This window comes from Melopsittacus undulatus, chromosome 1 (assembly GCF_012275295.1).
Source record: "Melopsittacus undulatus isolate bMelUnd1 chromosome 1, bMelUnd1.mat.Z, whole genome shotgun sequence".
Taxonomy (NCBI): Eukaryota; Metazoa; Chordata; class Aves; order Psittaciformes; family Psittaculidae; genus Melopsittacus; species Melopsittacus undulatus.
Window position 1 is genome coordinate 107603517 of NC_047527.1, and position 23176 is coordinate 107626692.

Sequence of the window (23176 nt, forward strand, 5' to 3'; positions counted from 1 at the left end):
GAGGGAACCTCTGTGCTTTACCAAAAATAGGGTTTGGAGCTTAAACAGAAGAGTAGACAAGGACTATGGGGTAAATTCTGCATTCGATAATCAGCTCCACAGAGCCCTCTTTATACAGTCTAGACTCTGTTATTTGTATTTAGTCAGTCCTATCCTTATTTGACTAATTGCTTTGTGACTAACCTCAGTTTGACAAATTGTCCAATTACCTGAAGAGGACTAATTGTTTTGGTTCCTTTAATAACTCTGCCTCCTAGGCAGTTCTTTGTCCTTACCTTAGGACAAGGGAGACTTACTCAGGACAAGGAACTGTGAGAGTGACATTCTTTTTAGCTGTATTCCACAGTTGGCTAAGGTCTTGTTCCCACTAACAATTCACTCTTTTCAGGTTTCTGGTCCTTATCTCTTGAATGAGTGTTTTTAGCAACTGACTCAGAGTGTAATATATTTGACATTCATAAACACTCCTATTTTCCCTTATGATCATGCAGAGTTTGTCCTTCCTAGTGTATCTGCCCCCACAGCTGGTTCATACACTTACAAATAAACTCATGAGTTTATCTGCACTCCATTTTACATTTCTGCCTTGTACTCCCTTCTAGCACTTGTGGCTTTTCTTTTAGCATCGGTAAAGATGTTTCTAAGATTATGTTTACTTGGTTATCTGCATACAAATTTGAGAGGTTTGCATCTGAGCAAGTCATCTTCATACCCTTTGAAGTCGACAGAATTTGAAAGCGTTTAGGTGCTTTCTGAGTTGCAATACTGTATCAAAATCAAGTCCAACTTTCTATTATGAAATACCAGGGCTTATGGTATTTATGGTATTACTTATGCAAAGTAAAAGAATGTTTACTTCAGCCAATTCAGGTCAGGCTTCCTTCCCAGCTGATTTTAAGCCAGAAACAACATCAACAATGTAACATACGTGTCATCAGAAAAACAAAAGAACTATTTTCTTCATCTGCCAGCACTCAGAACTAATGACAAAATGAAACCCTTTTGGCTTTGATGGATGTACTGCCTGAGCCAGCATAAACAAGCCCTAGAGTACACAAGAATAATTAGCATCTCGTGCGACTCCAGACCTTTTTAGTTCATGCCCATTTCCAGTAACAAGTAGAGCAGAGATGAGTCATGAAATTGTTCATGGACACTCATGAAAGCTGATGACTTTCACAAATTTTCCCTTTTATTCCATATACACTCTGTATAATGGTGGATTTGCTACAGTAGTATGCAGACATTTCATAAAATCACAGAATGGTTAGGGCTGGAAAGGACCTTAAGATCATCTGGTTCCAAACCCCCTGCCATGGTCAGGGACACCTCACCCTAGACTATGTCAGCCAAGGCTCTGTCCAACCTGGCCTTGAACACCACCAGGGATGGAGCATTTACCACTTTGGGTAACCTATTCCAGCGCCTCATCACCCTCACAGTAAAGAACTTCTTTCTTATATCTAACCTAAATCTTCCCTGTTTAAGTTTCAACCCATTACCCCTTGTCCTATCAATACAGTCCCTAATGAAGAGTCTCTCTCCAGCATCCTTGTAAGCCCCCTTCAGACACTGGAAGGCTGCTATGAGGTCTTCACGCAGCCTTCTCTTCTCCAGCAAGAACAGCCCCAACATTCTCAGCCTGTCAGAGCTAAAAGGCCTTTATTTCAGAAGCCTTTATAAACGTTTGCCACGCTGCTTTATGGACTGGGCTAACATTTTGCTAAAAAGGCAGCTGAACAACATGCACTTCAAAGCTCCACTGGCACATTTTCTACAAAAAAAAAAAAAAAAGCCCAGAAAACTCTTACTCAAGATTAAATTACAGGAAATAATACACAGAAAAACTGAGGTCCAAGTCCTTTCACCCTAAAATTAATCAACATTATGAGATTTCAAAGCTAGCTTGCAAGACAGAAATCAGTGTACAAGTTTCTGACATGCAAAACATTACATGTCACTAATGTTTTCTGAAAAATGCATTTTTTTAACCTCAGGTTTTCCTCAGTACTTTAGGATTTTACAGGCATCTACAGCATAGGAAAGAATTATACTTTTTAAGACTCCTTAAATCAAATAGATTAAATAATACAAAAGATGTACTTCCTACATCTAGACTACATTCGAATGCATCAACAATCGTTAAGAGTGAAACTTGAGGGGCTGTCATCAGAATTCAAGAAGAACATTAAGCCTCAATTTATGTATATTTACAGGCTTATTTATTATGGCACAGGAAATCTGAGAAAACTGCTGAAATGTCCTGGAGGCATTTATAGTCACTGAATGACTGCAGTATGCTGCTGAAAACCAGTCTAGGGCCGAACGCTGAAATGATACTGTTAGTGGTGTGCTGCTAGAGACTGCCAGAAGTACAACTTTTAAACAGTAAAACAGCGTTTTCTTGGACTTTCAAATCACACCTTTCCTCATTTTACACCCTCCTCTTATTACTACAGATTTTTGACAATACTGCAGTTACACATCTTCTTCTCTTAGCAAAAAATACCCTTATGCAGAGGTGGGATACAATGCACTTGCATCAATTTGTCTCTTCCATCCCAGCAACATATCTCTGTTGTACAGCATGAGCTTAATTGTGCAAATTTTAAACTAGTAATTAATTCCCTACTGATCTTGGAAATTCAACATGTGGCACAACCAGAAACCTTGTTGAGTTTCACAGGTCTTCGTGTAGATGCTGCTCTTTACCCTCTGTAGTATCTTTTCACAATGACATACGCAATATTGTCAGTGTGACAGAGAATGATTCACCTCACATGAAAATAGGCCAGATTAATTGCTCCCAACAATTGCCTGAGCAGCCAATAGTGCATTAAGTACCTATACTGTTGGAAAATGAAAATGTGATAAATGCTATGTGAAATGCATCTCTTGCCCCACACAGAACACCTAACTTGATCAAGCTGGATATTCTCCTCTCTACTCACTACCCTCTACTGCTGTCTAGCCAGCCATTAACTCATTCAATGTTAGGATTTCTGGACTGTCATCCACCACTTCTGAATTCCATAAAATCAGTATGCATGCTCTTTTTCTCTGGAAATTTTACCCATCTCCCACATACATAAACCTGTTTTCCACTTCCTCCAAAGGCTATTAATCAAGTAAGAGACACAACAGTTTTATTTTTAGCTTTAATAAGGTTTCAAGTTTGAGATCTAGTAATAATTTTACCAATAATTATACAGAAAATATCTCACATTTTAAATAAAACATAATTACTTTGATGTTTATTTCATGGAGCATCTGCAATTTTCTTTATAATTAAAAAAAAATGTATTCTAAGGACCTAAAAGTATTTTAATGTACTTATTTTTTTTTAATTTTATGTTCATTAATGGATTTAGTCTCTATGTTCACATTCTGCTTCAACAAATTCTCAAGCCTTGAATGTTTTTGTCCTTTCACTCTGATGTGCACATATACAAAACCAGTCCAGCTCTTGATCTGTGTTAGCTCCTCAGTTTTTTCTGTCCATCTCTACTACTATGCTCTTTACTTTCTTCTTCACCTATTAATAAAGCTAGCAAAGGCAAAAAGGCCTTGTTCTTTATCCTTATTTCTGTGGTGTCTAGAAAAACACTCCTGCACCTTACATATAACAATCGTTTTTCAATCTCTTAATTTGCATCATTTATTTCTCTGGTTTGTCATTCACAGCATATCCAGGGAAACAATCAGTCTTCCTAGAAAACCTTTCTTCATTGACTCGTTCAAAGTATTGCCATGGTGTCATTCCTTGATTGCTGTTCCCTCCTTTTCCTCTAGATGATATTGCAGATACTATTCTTAGTTAGTTTCAATAAGATCACTTACTTTATTTGAATGTTTGGTCTTTAATTCTTGTGACTTATTTGCAGACACTTCATAATGAAAGAAAACACAACAGACTATAAACTACATCTGTTTCTTGTATTTTTCAGCTTACATAAGTATTGCCACCACATTCATCATCCTGTTATCTACTGTTCAGTCTTTGAGCAACAAGTTTGCTTACCTACACGTGCTTCCTCATTTATAAAGATGTGCAACACAGTTTGGATTGGAAAGTTTTGTTTATATATACATTTTTATCCATAAATTAACCACTAGGTGGCACTTTTCATTTGGATTCAAAAACTTGCCCATTCAGAGAAGAGGTTTAGCATTTTTAAACTGTCTAGGCATGCACGATACATGAAACAAAGAGAAAGGGCTTTGAAAATCAGCCAGAAAGCTGTAGCCAGAGTTGAGTTTATTTTTCAAACTGGGAAACGTTTTGATTTTTGTACTTAACGTGACAAAGCAGAAGCTATCTCACCTCTTATGGGCAATGTTTTCTAGACTGTATGTAAGTCTGAACGCTGCAGCATGCAATTTAGGCCACATGAGAATTTATGAATATATGCAGACTGAAAGTCTTTCTTCATTTTCACACAAGTAGTAAGAAAGAAAGAACAGAAAAGGAGGTGCTAGAGAAATAGCAAGCTAGTGAATGAGAAGCAAAGCAAACACAGAACTGCTTAAAGTGCTAATAAGAATAATAAATAATATAATATTTTATAATATTTATATTATTTAAAGCAGTAATAAGAATGCTCCAAGCTGCACTGCTGAAGTTATTTGCTGTCTACATTTGCCAGGGCCCTGACCACACAAATAGGTCTTAAGGGCCCTGACCAGCCTCACACCCCTGCCCAAGATCCCACTTGGGCAGAGGTCTGGCCATTCAACAATGTGGTGGGTGCACCCGACTTCATGCTTTGCCACAGCAGTGCCTGTGCCAGCCTCTGCCTGCACCCCAACCCATCACTGTGGCCCTGCCTGGCCATCCCAGGGATGTGCCCGACCCTGGTTCCCTGCACCTGCAGACTGATGTCCTCAGCTGTCCCTACCCATGGAGATGCCCATGCCCAGGGCTGCCCATAGCTGCCCTCAGGCTGACTTGGCTGTGGGTGGGATGGGCTCTGCCTGCCTGTCCTACCTGCCCACAGGTTCCCAAAGCCCCTCCACAAGGAGCTGCCAGCCTGAAATTTACAGGTTTTCAAAAGCCAGTCCTACTACCAGGAATGGTAAAAACATTGTTACTGGGATTTCTAGGGGATTAATGGCTTTTCACTAGAAACATTTCAGAAGAAATGCCTTATTTTTCTTCTGAGGAACAATTTCTCATTAGAGAGTCAAAAAAAACCTATAAGATAATTTTATATTTTAATGTAATTTAGATACGTTTAGGCTTCTGTAAGGAAATACAGACGTTGCCAGCGAAAATCTTTGGAAAAAACCTTCTTTTCACCCAAATCTATCCAAATCTTCCATCAAGTAAATCCTGCTTTCCAACTACTCAAAATGTTCTTTGGAGACAAGTATTTGGTTTTATATAAATAGACAGCACTCTAATCTTACCATAAGAACATCATTTCTATTATACTGCAAAGATATTCATGGATGTATAGTCAAAGCTATAAGCTACCTTCATCTTCATGTTGCCCTAATTTAGACATGCTGCACATTTTTCAGAGAATATAATTAAACATCAATCCCCTGTTCGTATAATCCCCATCACAAAATATAAAAGTCCCTATAAAGTTTTGGGACCACTTATTTCTGTTAGTTTAGATTATGTCTGACCCATGTGCTATTTGTTGTACTAGCTGGAGGTTTTTTAGTGCTTTAGTATTCAAGATTGCTTCCTTGTGGTGTTTGAACTTTGGCTGTCATAGAAAGTAGACTGCCATAGCCACAGCTGTCTTTATCAGGACTCAAGCACAAAACTATGCAGGGCAGTATTTTTTTTCAGACTCTTACGAAAAACAGAAGAAATTCACTTACAGCTGTGAACTTTCTTTTTTTCAGGGCTCTAAATGCTACTTATTAATGTTTACCAATGAATTTTTATTCATGTTTTTGGGGGTAGAAATTTCAGACTTTCAAAATTGTAGAATGCATCTGTGGCCACAATTTGTCTCTTTTAAAAAAAATCTGTTATTTCACCCTTAGTAATCTTTATTAGATGATATTTTTTAATGAGGCTTATCATCTTCACCATTTATTTCCTGTTGGTTATTCTTCAATAGGCAACTCCTTTCACTCACAGTTCTTTCTCTCCTAGTGCCCAGCCTCCTCAGAAGATGAGCCAGCTCCACCTCTCCCTCAAATATCCTAGTATAGCTCCCACAAAGGCCAGACATTGCCAGCACTATAAGGATGATCAGTTTTATATGGCATCATTAACAATGACACTTCCATTAATGGATGCAAAAACAAATAAGCATCCCCTCATAAAAATGCATGTGAACAGTAGCAACATCTCTACTACAGCTAGAAAAGCAGCAATGCAGATAAAAGAAAGATAAAGTTGACCTGTCAAGAGCTACTGGTGGTGAATTAAAGGAAGTTCCATGATCCCACAATGTAATTTAATTGTACCTTTAATGCCACCTCAGACAACTCCAAGCAACACTGTAGTCTGAACTAATGACTCATTTTACAGAGAAAATTGCTGCAAAACCAAACAAAAACTGTTGGAAGACACTGATGAGATTGGGAGGATTAAGAAAGGGAATCTTGAGGAGATTCTGTTTTATGTAGCAGAAGAAAGGCTTCATCTGGCTTTCTGTAAGTAAGTCTCCTATTTACTGATGTGGAGGAAAGAGTGATCGTCAGGTTGGCTTAGTTGTATTCACAGTCGGTCTTCTTGTGAGACACAGAGATGGAGGGGAGGAAATACAAAACAGACACCTTTGTTACTGGAGAAATAATCTTAATAGCAGAGGTTAGTTGGATAAACTAACTTCTGGACAACTTGCCAAGAGTCCAACCTTTGAATATTCATCCTATTCTGAACAGGAAAATGTGCCGTGTTTCATTCACAAGATCATGAGTTCAGTGCTAGAAAGACTCAATGGAATTCTACTGGCAGTGTAATTCAGGAGATCAGATTATATAGCTACACTGGTCCCTTTTGCTTTAAATTTATGAGTAGTAGTCCTGTCTTGTTTAATTTCCCATTACTAGCTGCATTATGAAGCCTCTCTTTGAGAGGTTTATGAACTTCTTTCCAAATCCATTTCTCTTTCCATCTACATCCCTTTTGCAAAGTTGTCACATCTAAAATTAAAAATGTTAGCTGGCATATGAGTCTCACAAAAACACATTTTGGAAAACAAAAGCCAAGAAGACTGATTGAACTGTGCAGCCAAAATGAAGGGAAAAAAAACCCCACTTATTTTTTTATATTAAATATTTTTCAAGCTTTCTCTTGTAGAACTCTGTTGTGAAGTATACTGAGTCTTGAAATGTTTTATCGTATCATTTCACTTTACAATTAAAGGTGGACAGAAATTAGTCAATTACTTTATAAGGAAAAATTCTAAATACTGAATAAAGATAGAAATTTGCAGTGGGCCAATTTTTTAGTATTTTCTATCATTTTTATTGGCAGCTTCCTGTTTTACGTAAGAGGACAAGCCATGGGTAGTAGATACATAAATTAGTATTTTTCCGTATGGACCTCAAAATCCATAGCTATTATAAGCTATTTAGAAAGCAATTAATCTGTTACCCAAAATGAGCAAGCAAAAGAACTCCTCTCCTAAGCTTCTACCTATGGCACACCCATACCTCAGGTGTCAAGTCACAGGAGGAAAGAAGAAAACAAATGCAGATAGAAGCTAATGCAGTCTTCATAAAATAAACAACTAGATTTGCTAGAGAGCACTAGAGAGGAAGGCACTGCCACAGCAATTGGAGAGTGACTTTCTTCCCTAAATGGAGTGTAATGCTCTCTACTAATGGAAAAGTATGTGCTAATGCCTGAAAATCCCCCAAAGGGTGCAAAGCAGGAGGTCCAGATATCAGGAAGTTTGATGTTGGCAAATGAGTAGAATTTACACAAACTGGGTCTGTGGTTTTACCATATCCTTAGCATTGTTCAAAGGATGTTGCACCACATTTGTACAGTGTTTCCTTGCAAAACACACTATTGCTTTATTAAGCTATGAAGTAAGCAAATCCTTCATAGAGTTCCTAGTCAGTGATTTTAGGAGCACTACTCAGTGGAATTCTTCAGCCTATGTTATGAAGCAGTTTGGGTAAGATGACTGTGACATTTTATTATATAAAAGAAAAATACCACAACTGCCTTTAAATCTTTCCTTTATGTCTCCCTAACTGGGAGCTGAGAAGTATTACATAAGGCATTCAATATATAATTGTCATCTAGGTCACAGGAGAATCTACATAAAACCTTGATCCTCCAAAATTCAGTAGCTGTGCATTCCAGCCAAATTCTGGTGCATGTTACATAGAGGAATGAAGACTTCTCAGGTCCACAAGAAGCTAATGTAAAAATTCCCCAGATTTTGATAACAGAAGCTCAAGCCTCCAATGGAAAATCAGCGAACCTTTATTTCCAAATGCTAGACAGGACTGTTACTAGATTTCATAACAGCTTTTGTAAGGCAGGTAGAACATACTAAAGTTAGAAAAGCATGACAAGGGCTATATAACTATCTTTCCCATACAGGAAAAGTGAAATAAGATTTGTGAATTTATTGCAATTAATTGTTTCAAATGTACTAACAGTTTTAGGTTCCAGCTTGTCAATTTTCATTAGTAATATTTTATCAGTAGTATCACTGTGACAATCTGCAAGTCTCTGTTCAAAATATTCCTTACATCTTTGTATGAATACAGAGTTTATTAGAAAAATAAGGACACACAGAGAATGGATATTTTTGGAAATTCAGATGCATATATTTTACATAGGCTCCTCTGAACAGGTTTTTGGTAAAGGCATCTATAACGTGAAGCATAGGATAAATTCTCTTGTAATATTAAACATACAGTTTTTAAGGGTTCATTACCACATGGGATTCATTCTAGTGTCCTACAAAATGGAATACACCCTTAGTTTCAGCCAGACATTCTATTAAATGTATAAATCTTTCCACTTCTGTTTTATCACTACCTACAGGACTGAATCAACATCATCAGACTCACTGTCTCCTTCCAATACATGAAGCTCTTCCACAGCAGTTTGCCTTCAGGAGACACCCCTCTTCCACTGAAAAGAGGCTGTGAAGAAAATATTGATAGAAAATGTCTTTCTTCCCCTAGAGAACCCAAAATAAGACTGATGTGCAGCATAAGGATAGCCTTGGAACTCAGCATCTGGATCACGAAAGTGGATCTTGAAGAAAGCTTGACATTCAAAGTCATATAATAGCAAATAGTGAATTTACTAATTCAAGATTTAATTCATTAAGCTGAGCTACTGATTATTTATCCATCTGGCTTCACACTAGTATTATTTATGTAACAGTCACCTCTCTTCACCACTCATATAAATAAAAAGCCCTAAATGTAGTTGACTTACTCCAGTAAGATTTTGCTTGGAGAGATATCTATGTAACTTATTCACTGTTATTATAACTTTTATGTTTACTTACCTGGATTAATAAGAAGAGAAATTATAGTAAAATACAAACTGCTGATGACCTTTTCATTATTTTCCTGTATGCTAATCGATATTAGAACATACACAGAGGGAGTTACATATTTAAATCAAGAAGAGAGATGGAGAAAGCATTGTGAATTGGGATTCATGTTTATGCTCAAGGGGCACTGCAGATGGTAGGTCCTTAAGGTACCATAGTTATCTTCAGAGCACATCCAAAACAGACTGAAGATGAAAAAAAAATATACACTGTGTATGCACTACAAGAGTACTGCACTAATCCTTTACTTTCAACCATAGATAGAGAGAGATGCCTGGATCCAAGGCTTTCAGCTGTTCCTCAGACTTGTTCTTTCCACTGGTCCTATCATCGCCAGCCTGCAATCTCTCTGCCAGTCAGGACACGTACTAGCAGCAACAGATTAAACATGGGAATACTCCCATGTAGTGTTCCACCCAGTGCGAGCTGAGTGCCTGGCACACCTCTCATGACATCCCTGCTCCAGCTGTATGTTTAAAGCACAGCCTGCATTGATTTTAAAATACATAAAATTCTAAGCACAAACATGGCAACTGCAACAGCAAACAAGGTCAGGGGAGAAAATCCTGTCTCTGCATTACAGCTTATCTTTTCTTACCTTTGTAGTCTACTGGCTTTGCATTCTTTAGAAGTTCCATGCACCTTGTTTCCTCCTTGTGAATCTCCAGCTGAAATCTGCATTCCGGATGGACACCATTCACCTGCGTCAAATCAACAAACAGGCCAGGGTCTTGAAATATGAATTAAAACTGTTTATGAAGAATGCATCTACCAGTAATGAAACCCCCAACTTTAACTGGCACTGGTTTTGCCCAAGTATGTGGTAGGCATTTTACTGGTACAGTCACTACCCATTTTAGCTTCTCACACATTGACTTATCAAAACAAAATGTTAAAATATCTTACTGGAGCATTCACTGGCTCCTTCCTGTAGCATTTCAAGACCAATTGTCACTTACAAAAAATATTTAACTTTCTAGTGCCTTCACCAGCACTGCTTCTTTAGACTTTTTCCTACAGAAAAACTGCTAAACTGAAGCAGGAAAGTAAACATATTTGCCTTTTTTTTTGCCTTTGTAATAATTTAGGAAGCTGAAAGTTTAATACAAATCACAGAACATGAAAAATTATCAAACTGCTTTCATATTAGCATTGCAAATTTTGCTTTTCTTCCCTTTTCCGACATGTATATTTTATCTCCTGAAGGCCCCAGAGCACAATTATTTAATTCAAGCAAGTGCTACACAAGAAGAAAATCCCACTCCTTCAAAAATGAAATCACCATTGCTTTTACTTGTTTATAGCCCAGTCTCCAGTTCTTTGCTTTTTGGAAAGGCTTATTTATGTTCACAAGAGAGACATGAATACAGTAGTACTGGGAAGAGAAACAACACACTGGGAAGTTGTACTGAAGTCAGTTGGATTCAGAGAGGCAAACACAGACTAAAAGACCAATATGCAGAGCCTGTGAGAAACTGCATGGGAGAAGCAACTGTAGTAGGTGACAAATGGGAAAGCAGGAAACTTCACTGGAGCTGACGGGACAGTGAAGATAGCACTGAAATAAAAAAATGTGAATATGCAGTACTTGGGTCATCCTCACACTGGTAGTTACCAAGAAAAGGGTGGTCTCTCTCCACGATTCTCACTCTTTTCTCACCTTTTCTTTAGGAATCTCTGATTCATGAGACAATATATTTCCAAATGGTAACAAATAAAAATTAACCAGGACCCAAAGTTAGTGCAAGAACCTGGCTGCTCTGCAGAATCCTTGTGGGCAAGCCACTTGCGCAGCTTTTAGAAACATAGCGTAATAGCCGTAAGCATAACAACAGGAGCTGTTATGAAAACTCATGAAAACCTGTCTCTTCTCCACATCTCTCAGTTCTCATCTACACCATCAGCACCTTACTTCCTTTTCCCCATCTTTTCTCTATTTTGACTATTCAAAATATATTTTTTCAGGGTATTTTTTTATTATTTGTACAATTCACAAAAGTGAATTTGTACAGATCCTTAACATCAATTAGGATTTCTAGCACATGTAATAGAAAGTTCAGCATTATACTGATGATAACTTTTGCTATATATTACCTCCATTCCAGATAGCTCCCATGTAAAATCAAGTCCCATGTACACATAATGCTTTCAATTGCATTCTTCTTTCACATAATATTTTTTTTTCCAATTGCAAACATTTAGTAACTGAGAGTAGGTCTCTTCCTCATCAGAAAGTATCATAATTACTAGGTCTTGGAAAGGCAGGTTCTGGTAAACAGAAAAGTTAACTAAATGAGGGGCAGACCAAAGCAGCTACTGCAGTTCAGAAGCCTGCCAAGTGACTTCTCTCATACTTCCAAAAGAAGTTCAAGTTTCCCAGTATCAGTGGTCTGATAGCAAAGGTTACTTTGAGAAGGTATACTTGTTAGTACTCTAACGTAACACATCACTTCTCAGACTTGGGATTCATGCCAAATTTTAACATACTTTGTGTTAATACATACACCTGTTTCATTCTGGTGTACTTCATCAGGCTAGATAGGCTTCAAGACTATGTGGCACTGACCACATCCTGAGATATATCAAGAACTCCAGAACGGATTTTGAGGGCAGTCACCACCTTTCAGTGCTGGAGTTCATCTATCTTTCCCCGTGCTTAACCAAGGGTAAGCAATCCTTTGTACCCAATGAATACACAACCATGTGTGCTGTGTTGCACACTGTAAAGGTACACGGTGAGGAATCTCTGTGGTTTTAGTAGCTTAACAATTTTTAAGGCGTCCAGAACAGCAGTTTGACTGGAAAACATTTCTTATGACAAGCTGCTTACATTTACCTTCAGCGTCATTTCCCGGCTTTTGGTAGAAATGATGTGTTAATTCAAATGTACAGGAACAAAAAAATTGGAAAGATTTAGAGGGCAAACTGTTTTGTTTTTCATAAACCACATTTCCAGCAACGTTATGCTTTTACAAACAACTAAAGAAGTACATAGAAATACAAAGATGTTAAAAGCAGACGCCCTAAATTTGAAGACTAATATTCTGAATGCTTTGCATGCTGCTATCCGGTTGCATGCATTACAGAGATATCAATCACGCAGGGTTTTTCCCCATGCCACATTGCCAGCGACCCTCCAGCCCGTACAGCGGCAGCGCTCTGTCTAAACTCTGCAAACTAGTGCTAGACACCGGCTGCGGGGGAAATTGCGGGGAACAAGTGACTGGGCGAGGAAGAGCCCGTTATCGCTCCCGTTCCGCTCCGCCGGGTACGTGAACGTGGATGTACATGGGACCCGGCCCGCGCTGCCCCGCCGGGGCGGAACCGTCCCAGCCCCTGAGGATGGCCCGGGGTGCGGGCAGTGCCCCCCGCCGCCTGCGGTCCTGCCCGGCAGCGCCGGAGGGGAGGTGGGCTGCGGGTCCCGGAGGCGCAGCGGAGCCTTCTCCCCGCGAACGAGATCCCGGCTGGGACACCGGGTGAGGCGAGCGGCGGCAGCCACTTGCTGCCCCAAGTGAGCGCGGGGAGGCCGAAGTCCCGCATCTGCTGCTGTTACCGCTGAGACCCCGCTCAGGGTAACGGGAGAAGCTGCAGGGAACGGCCGGCCCGGACCCCGGACCCGGGGGATCGGCAGTGGCACCTTCAGCGGCATGAAGAGCCGAAGGGATCACCCAGTCCGCCGTCTGGAAGGGCGAGTGTTACTCTTCTGCCGTCAGCGCGGCCGGTGCTGAGGGTGAGCGCTGTGTGACTTACCCGGCCCAGGCTCCAGCAGAGGGAGAGGAGAAACACCGGCAGGTTCCTCATGCCAGCCAAGTGCCGGGGCTGGTGGGATCCGCTGCTCCGCGCCGCTCCGCGGGCCCCTTCCGAAGGCAGCGAGGAGGAGACAGGTCCCGCTGCGGCAACATATGGCCCGGAGCGGCTGCCGGGGAGCAGAGCAGAGTCCCCCCGCCCCGCGGCGGCAGCCGCCCTGCGACTGGAGGTGGCTCCCGCACCTGCTCGGGCCGCCGCCCGCAGTCTGCTCCGGCGGCCGTCAGCTCCTGGCCCGACTGAGTCCCTGCCCGCCGCCGCCTCTCTGCGCTCAGCTCCTCCTCTAGACACCGGCTCCCTTCTCTCTCGCTTCTCAGCTCCTCTCTTCGGCGTCCTTTTCTCCTCCTTCCTCTCCCTGCGCGGTTGCCCCCCCTCCTCACCCCCAGAGATATGACTCAGTCTTCTAAGCCGGGACACCCCCCGCCCATCCCGGCTCTCCCGCCACTGCGAGCTACTCCCGGGCTAAGACCGTCGTTTTCCCTGCTCTGGATGCCACGAGGTGCCGGAGAAGCCCCCTCTCCTCATGTATACACATTCTGAGGAGCCTGAGTGCCCGTCCCTACAGCGGACAGGCGCCAGCACTGGGATGATCACGCACAGTCGCCCCAAGCCAGACAGACACGAAAACCCACACACAGTTGTGGGGTAACTGAAGTGATTCCTCGCACTGTCAGTCTAATCACTGCAACTCTATTACAAAATATTTCTTCCCCCAAGCTGTTCTTTTTTCCCCACTCTCGATTTTGGACCAACAGTTTAAGTCAACTCCATATTTTTGCCTGGCAGTTTACACCAGGCATGGATCTTGGTTTTGCCTCACAAGGCATATAAAATATATAATTGACATTAATATTAAGCCATGCTTTTTATTATAAAGCAAAGTGCTGTCTTTAAGATGGTGATGAAAATAAATTAGAATTATCTTCCCAATGTCTTATATGTGCTGTCATTCAAGCACCATACGTTAAAAGGGACTGAGTGGGCATTATTAGACTCTCCTAAATAGCCTTATGACACCCCAAATAGCCAGCTGTAAGCAAACCAGTGACATTTCTAGGAAAAAGCTCAAGACAATTTTCATGTTTTTAAGGCATTTGCAGAAATTCTTTTTATATATTGAGAAAAAAGACCTGTTTATAACCTGTGATATCATTAAAAAGAAATGCTACGACCCATAATGAGCAGTGTTATAACCTGCATGCTGAGAGCAGCGGGGAGCATGTAATGTAGAAAGAAAAAGTTCTTGCGGGATGGAATATGATCAAGTAATGAAAATATTTTCAGAAAATAATAGCCTTTTGGATTGACTTTGTTCAGTGCGTGACAGGTAGACTGAAATGCCACATTGCACCGACTCCTGAAACAGCCGGGTTGGAGAAGAACCTGGCTGTGCCACTAGCTCTGAGATTCCTGGGCAGACTCTCAGGTCAAACTTCTTGGAAACGAAGAATTGCACAGTGCAGCCACCCTGGTTCCTGAGACCAGTATCTGAGGTTCCTTTTTGGACTCCTGGTTATTGACACATGCAGTCTGGGGGTGCTCCTCACAATTACTTAAGAGCTATAGATCTTTCGAAACCAACAGTCTCAAAACCATTTCTTTAATCTTATCTTTCATGGGAATCTGATGCCTTATCATTGTAATGCTTTGGAAAACCCTTTTTGTCTTCTCTCTCATTAGAAGTTATTTCTTGCACTTTGTGATGACTTGTGTTCTGTTCAGAGAGCAGCCATTCTCGTGAGTGAAATTTGTACATGTCAAGGCTCTTCAGGTACCTCAGCAGTAAACACAACAGCAGGCTGTCCACCAGCTGGTCTGCTCCAGCAGCTGAGGACACAAGAGTTGCCAGACACCAAAACCCAATGTTTGAATCTTGGAGCAAATGATTCATTAGGCTGTTGAAGCCGAGTAGCCTGGGAAACCAATTAACAAATTAGCGTTAACGTTCTGTGTAGAAACAGTCTTGGGAACTGTCATCATTATTCCTTCTGTGGAATGACACTGACTGGTATCTTGGGTAGCAGGCAGTCTGCATACCCCAGAACTGACAAAGAAGATCTGAAACTTGCGTGGCCTATCAGAAAATTGTCCAGGGTTAGATTTTTGTGATGTTTTGTTTTCAATGAATCAGCTTTTTTTAGGCAAAAAGAAAAGCCATCAGGTGTTTCTCAACTATTTCTTCTGTCACTCTTCCCAATGCTTCTTTCACATGAAAGAGGCACCAGATGAAACAGATGCATCAAATAGTAACATTTTTTGTTAGAATATTTTTTGCCTGAAAAGAATACAAATTATTGGTAGATGAAGCCCAGAAAACATGGTTCCATTTCTTTTAACTTAAACATAACACAGTTCAGAGGCCTTTTATAGCAGATGAAGAGGGAAAAAACAAACAGGAATGGAGCTAAAATGGCTGTTGATACAGGTATATGTGAATGGGACTAAGACTCTTATGCAACAAAGAGCGGATAGCATTGTGAAGGAACCAAGGTGTCACATACATTTAGACAGGGTAGATTCAATGCCATTTCCAAGAATGGTCTGTCAGATCCAAAGGGAAGAACAGAGAGATTTTGTGGAGGTACCCATGAGGCACAGAAGGACTGCATGGACACAGAGCAAAAGGATGAAGTCCAATCACAGAGAGACATTCATATCCTTTTCACAGGATAAAGATGGCAGATAAGTAAATGCATTTTGATTGAAATAGAAATTATTTTGAATCAGCAGAGTCTGACAGTTACAGAGAGAGCAGTAAAAATGGAAATGGGAAGTTCGGTGGCAGGTAATGGACATAATGGCAAGCAATGCCAAGGTACTGCAAGCTCTCTGCTCCCACAGCACATGCAGGAGCCAGAAGGTTTGCTTCAGCTTCTACTGGTGGAAGAGTGCTTACCAAGGAAAGGTAAATGCCAGTGGAGTTATAAGGAACAAGTACCTTCTTCCTGGCCATCTGTCTTTTAAGAGTCCTCTAATGCGCATTGTTGGCAAAAAATAGCTAATGTGGTTTTGGTCAGGCTTTCCATACTGAAGTAATGACATCAATCTCCTTTGAGCTGAATCCTTATTTAAATTGTTTGTGGAGTTCAAGATGTTTTGACAATTTGTATTCTATCCACAAATCATCTTCATGTCATGTGTATAAAGACTAAAAAAACATTGCTTTCTTTGTTTAAAAGGACTTTCTTTGTTCAGTCACCTAACAATTATTGTTTACACAGTGCATAGGATGTAGTTGCCAGAAATACGTGAACAGCATGAAAAGCTTAAAAGGATTTCCCTCAAAGTATGTGTACAAGCCATCTTGGACAACGTGCCTCTTTAAAGGGTGGCTGTCTCTTGAGCTGCTCAAACTATCTCACATGTTTGGGATCCTGCTTTCAAGACTACAGAGAGATTTTTTTGTTTTCACTGTATGTGAAAAGTTGTACTCTCGGTGCTAAAGGTATGCTTTTCCCGAGTTTTCACACCTAGTGAAGACACTAAGTCTTCATTAAATATTCCTAAATATCCCAAAGGCACTCTCTATTCTCATCCTGCATTTTGTTAGGCTTTTTGTTTTTTTCTGCACAACATAAAAGGTGCCATGCCTATGTGGGGCAAACAATATGTGCCGTGCTCATGACAATGGGAATTCAGACCTTGGACAGGCTCCATTGGATGTATGGCTATACCACTGTCCTTTGAGAAGTAGTGCAGTGTTGCTGCTGTCCAACAGTTGACCCTCCTGCACCAAATGTTGTAGTAGCTGCAGTAAGAGGAGAAAGTAAAATGCAGATTCCCTGAATAAACAAAAGAAACTCATCAATGTATTTTATCTGCAACTCCAGCAGGTGTTCAGAAAGTTCTACTTATTTCAGACTTTGGCTGTCATTATGGCTTATCTTATGTCTATATAACCTCTTGAACATGATGCTTGTTTTATAGACAAAAAAAGCAGTACCATGGAGGAGAGTTTTCTAAGGAAAGGCTGTCCTTAAGTGTCACCTCAGCTTTTTCATTCTCTTCCATTTCAGCATCCTCTACAGTGCCCTCCTATCTCTAGACACAAAGAGCAGCTTCACACTTTAGCTGAGAGCATATCTTCTAGCGATGATACTCAAACTGCTCCACAAACTTTTTTGTGTCAGGGCTCTGTGAAATGGCAGTTTACCAACAGCAGCATACCAAATGCATCCAAACAACACATATGCCTGACCAACAATACAGTGATATGAAAGACTCTTCAGAGTGGTCTTTCTGTAGCGTGCAAGTAGTCCGGCTGCTCAAAAATATGTTTCTGCAGATTAAAAATACAAAGAAATATAAAGAAAACAAATATACTTTTCTCTTTGGTATGTTAAACTTGGGAATTTCAGATGGCTTGTTTAAGGATATGTCTGTAACTGCAAAGTCTTCAGTCAGGATGTGCACAAGGACATTGTTCACCAAAGACAGAGTGTAGTCTGGAATAGTTAGTGTAAAGGACGTGATTTTGTCCTTTCTTTCTCAAATTTGTAAGACTGCTCTGTCCTTTGTGATTTCAAAAGAGCGAGAGATGCCCCTTCAGTATAATAAACCTTTCAAATTTCTTGGCCAGGGTATTCTGTTTTTCCTATTTCCATTATAGTCAGGTCCTTTCATTAATACTTATTTAACACATTAACTGAATAGGCATTCTATTCATTCATACGTATAAGTGAAGTAGAATCCGTTCTTTTAAATTTATAAATTAGATATAAAATAAATCATTTGGGTAACTGGCATAATGGAAAATACTTGACTAATGTAATTTTAGCTCTGATTTGCTACAAAGCTCCAGGTTTGATTTGTGATTCTTGATTCTTTTATTGGCCATGAAGAAATAAAATCTTTCATTGTGAAAATGTGTAGTGTTTTTTGTTCCCATACAATGAGAAGAAAATTTTCCCCATTAGTTTTAGGGGTTTTTATAATGTTTAGTTATGATGATGCGGGGTGGGGTTGTACAATTTAAAAGATAGACTTTACCACAAAACTCAAGAGGAAAAACTCAAAAACTGCAGAAAAAATGAACTGATAGAGTGGCAGGAAATGCCTTAGAGAAGAGTAAGTGCAGAATGGAAGACAAATAAAGCCCAAAATACAAGCAGTATTTATGAAGAGGAGTCCATACCAGCTTAATCCAAAAAAGAAGAAAATATCTTTTTGTACAGACATTAGATTTGTTCTAGGTAGCTGTCAGTAAAGCATTTGATACAGTGCCATAGAAATTATTAGTTAAAATTGAAATGATGGAGCTTAATGGAAAATCTGTTTGGCAAACATGTGGTTGAATGAACCCTGACAAATAATGCTGATGTGTAAATACAAGAATAAAAAGAAATAGCAGTGGAGTTCCTCAGAAATCAGGTTGGGGTCCTATTTTCTTACTTTTAGTAATTATTTTCATTATTGACAAAACAAAATTTGCCAATGAGTCAAGGTGTTGCCAACAGTAATCAGTATCTGGATATCCTGCAGAACTGGATCAGCTGAAAATGAAGTCCTAGAAAATAGTTGAAAATTTAATAAAGTGGAAAGTCATGTGCTAAAGAACAACTAAGAAGTGTTTCCAGCATAAGCTAAAGGGCAATAGTGGGATGGGTAAAAGTCAGTGTGTGGCAAATATGAGTATTAATGTGACACTGCTGTGAAAAATAAATGTGATTTTAGGACATGTCAGAGAGATACTTGCTGTAGAGTTGCAAGAGTAATGAGGCTAGGTAACACGCAAAGGACTCGTTAGATCTTATCTAGAGTGCTGCATATAAATTTATCTGTCTGCAGTCAAGAAAGATGAATTCAGCAGGTCCAGAGCAAATAAATGAAGACCTAAGGGTTTTACAGAATGCTTGATTGAATAGCCTGCTAAAACGTAAACTGAGATGAAATATGTCACCAGGAATTAACTATGTGGACAAAAGGAATTTGGCAGAAAACCAGGTGGATTAAGCTAGGTGAAAGTAAATGAGTAGAGTGATATCAGGAAGATGTTCTAGACAAATACTTCAACAGTAAGGACAAAGAAAGAAAATTGCTTTTTAAGATACAACTTGATCATCCAGTGGAAAGGATTTTGTAGTGTGTCTCTTGCAAACACTACACCAGGCTTTTCTAGAGGTCTTTTCCAAGCCCTTATCCTACCTTGCAGTAAATAATGGCTTTCCAAACTTTTCCATCAAAATCACCAATCTACAGAAAATTGGTTGCTGGTTATTTTGTCTTTTTATGCACAAAAAATAGTAGCTTTCTATATAAAGTGCACATCTTTGTGGAAAAAATCTATTTTCCTTCAAAATATGACTGTTTTGGAAGAAAAAAAATATTGAGCTTTCAGATAAAATTTTTCATTTGGGGCTTTTCAAAACAACCATAAATTTTGCTGAAGGAGAAAAAAAAAGTCTCTGCCAGGCTCTACTTTCTGAAGATTTTTTTGATCAGTCCAACTTTTTCTTGGTACAAAGCAGATTTTAGTCCAAGTTACAAAACTGGACCTGAATCTTCATTTTTTTTATTAATCTAGGAGTATTTGTATTAGGAACCCTGTACTGGGCTCTTCTCCAGAAACAGGGGGAAATGAAACATTAAGGCTTGTACTAAGGGATGATTAAGAAATAAATGAAAGAGATACCTACCCTTGGTAAAGGGAGAGGAGGAGATATTGCATTAATATAGTCAAAAGATTAAACACGAATTTTGCATTATTTTAAATCTTGGAATAGAACCAAGTACATTTATTATGAATTCTTAGTCACACCTAAGTTACAGTGTCAGGTTGTTTTGATTGTTAAATTTTTCAGTCTTTAGGCTAGTATGTTTGCACCATGGTGTCGTGGTTTAAACCAAGTCCCCCAATTCCCGGAGAGAGTCGGGGGGGGGGGGAGGGGGCAGTTCAACTCTGCAGGGAGAAGACTGAACCTCAGCATGCTTTAGAAATTCAGAACATTGTTCTGTCAAAACTTTGAATAGCCGTCAGCCTAATGGGATTTACATAAGGAAAGAATTTTAGAAAGAAAGATGAGATTTCAGAGTAGTTATCATATAGGGCTTGAATTCTATTTCTTAGCTCAAGTCTACCAAGGAGATGTGAAAGGAGAAACTTCAGTGTAATCAGACTTTTAAAAACTCTAAAATTGCTCTCTCCATTAAGAGAAAAATTCAACTGCATAAGGTAGTAAGTGAAGCCTAATTGTCTAGTGTAATGTGACCTGAATGACACTAATCAGAGATGGATTATTAAAGCTTGTATGAAGAATTTTCCCATGTAACAGGAGGGTGAAAGAAATACATGTTGACAAAACAAGTCCCTGTAATCCACAGGAATATTCCATAGGCCAGATCAGTATCACCCACTTCAGGTGCCCAAGTTAAACAGAAAACATCTAAAAAGTAGGAAAAGTCAAGGCAGTTGTAACATAGGCTGCCAGCATTAGTCGATGAGGAAAGACAGTCAGGTCAGCAGGTTTCTTGTCTACAAAAAGAAATAAAAGGAGCAGATGTGTGCTTTGTCTTTCTCTAGAGATTACGTCTTTGATACTGTCATTTTGGTTGAGATGAGCTACCTGTTATGAAAGTTGTTGGAAATAGATGGATAGGAAGTGACAGCCACATTTGTGGCTGCATGATGGCTCAGCTTCAAGAGGACACATGGAGGATGCATTTGAGCAGAAATGGTTGAGCAGACTCTGGCGGATTTTACAGCCAGGAGTTGTACAAACCCTCTCAGGCTTACATGGGCCTGGGAACCCACATTTCCCACTTCCTGGGAAAGTACATTTATTCTTGTGGTATTACACAAAAGATGGGTATTACCAACTATGGCTTTCAATAGCTGTAATAAAGTGCCTGTAGGTCCTAGATGCTTACATTTTTTTTCTGGAATCTTGCTCCATATTTCCTGAATCATTCTTTTACAAGTGCCAGCTAAGCCTTGAGACTCTAACTCTGAACTCTCTTGCTCTGATTCTCTAGAGTTGTTGAGAGTCATTGGGTTTGTGTAGCTATATTGGATATTGAGGAAACTCAGGCTGGAATCATTGAACCCTCAAAAGAAACTAACAATTGCTTTGTCAGCCTTAGTCCTGTGTTTGTGGCCCAACCCTGTTCACCTTGAGATCAATGACAACAGTCCCATTGGCTACAGCTGGAAACAATCAAGCACTTGGCTGTGAAACCACATAAATACTGGCCAAACCTAAAATAACTGGCTGGGTTTATGATAATTGGAAAAATGATGACACAGACTCCTCCTTTTTTAAGTTATAGTGCAGGGAATCTCACATATTGAGGAATGATATGCGCTAACTAAATATGCCACCAATTGGTGAGCCAAGTTTCCCAAACAGAAATACCAGTTCAGCTTTATCCCAGTTGCAATGCTTTTTGGGTTGGAAACTTAGAAATTAATCCTAAGAGATGTGCTTTCACTGCTTTAATATATACTGGTTTTAATGTAATTGTGCAGAATGATTAGTGAGAGGCAAATGTCAAAATACCAGACAGAAACTGACTCACCAGTCATAGGATTTAATATTAAGGTCAGGCTATGGAAATACAATGATCCTCAGTCTTTATTATCTTGCATCTTATGTAGTGATTTACTTTGGAACAAAATGACTGGAGTGGATGTAATGTCAATTTTTCCAAATTTGATGGTATTTTGCGTATTCCTTCCACAGTTAGCAATGACACAGGGCACAAAGCAGTTAAAACAAGACAGGAGCCCAGAACAAAGGAACAAGCTCAGAATGGCTTAGAAGATGATTATGAGAATTGTCTGCAGAGATTTTAAGGTTTACTTCTTTTTTCCTTTTTGCTGCATTGAAATGTTGTTCTTTCCAAATAGAGTACAAGAAGAGTGTGCACACAGTACATGCTTTCCCTTCCTAGTTCCCCTTTTCCCTGCTTTTTCTTAATGTATTTGCATATGCCAATTGGTAACTAACCTTTAATGTTCACGTTCTTTGCCTGAAAACAGCTTTCGTCACAAAGCTTTGATTGCATGGACTGCTCTAAAGTAAATGAGCTCCAAATTATATGATGCCTGAACTAACCACATTATACTCACTAGAAGTACCTCAGTCCACAGCGATACTGGAACACATGAAAGATTGTAAGATCAAATGCTAACACCAGCTTTCATGCCATACAAAACTTCCATGTTGCTGTTACTAATTTACTTCTTCTCTTTTACTGAAAGAGCTCTCACCTCATACACGCCGCTAGTCTTTGCTGCATTTTTGTCCTAGCCATCACCCTATGCTGCTGACTTGCATTTTGGTTGTAGTATAATGATGAATTACAGGGCTTGGATTCAAAGTGTCATCTACTTGTGTTCTCACTGTTTATTGTTTTGTCATCTGGCCTTTCTGAACTGCTGTCTAGCCACCTTGTACTAGCTGGATGCTTGATAGCATATGGTAGTAATTTAATTCTTTTTTCTCAACAGGTTCTTAAGTTCATTTGCCAAGTCCCACTTGTCAAGCCATAATGTTAGCTTATCTGAGGAATGCAATTTTTGGTCAATATCTGGATTTCAAAATACCCAGAGGCTATGATTTTGACCGCAGTACCCACAGCAACTTCATTACTACTTCATTTTTATATATTGCTCATAGAGAGCACTTGCCTGATTGAATCCAAAACCAAATGCCTTTCTGTTATTTTATGAAGAATTATGTGTTTCTGAAAATAAATGGTATATTTTCCTGTTTTCTTGTAGCTACTCTGAAATACAAAAGGCTTTGTATTCTGCCAAGGGCTGAGTGCATTGATTATGTTAATGCTGATGGGAAGAATGATGCAGACGTGGCACTGCAGAAAGAATGCGTAAGGGAATAATCAAATTCAAGGAAGTAGCAAAAAGTTAA

At 39.6% G+C, this 23176-nt stretch overlaps 1 protein-coding gene across 2 annotated transcripts in view; it reads right to left on the bottom strand.

The window, feature by feature from the left end:
• Nucleotides 1–13577, bottom strand: part of VIPR2 (vasoactive intestinal peptide receptor 2) — a 55264-nt gene extending 41687 nt beyond the window's left edge. The window contains exons 1-2 of one of the 2 annotated variants that reach the window (XM_005153036.3): nucleotides 13254–13577; nucleotides 10102–10204 (exon numbers count right to left, since the gene is read on the bottom strand). In XM_005153036.3, the coding sequence (XP_005153093.2) occupies nucleotides 10102–10204; nucleotides 13254–13304 (154 nt within the window). In that variant the 5' untranslated portion in view covers nucleotides 13305–13577. The remainder of the gene's footprint in view (nucleotides 1–10101; nucleotides 10205–13253) is intronic. The other variant, XM_031052526.2, reaches the window with a different exon arrangement.
• Between the last annotated feature and the right edge of the window lie 9599 nt (nucleotides 13578–23176).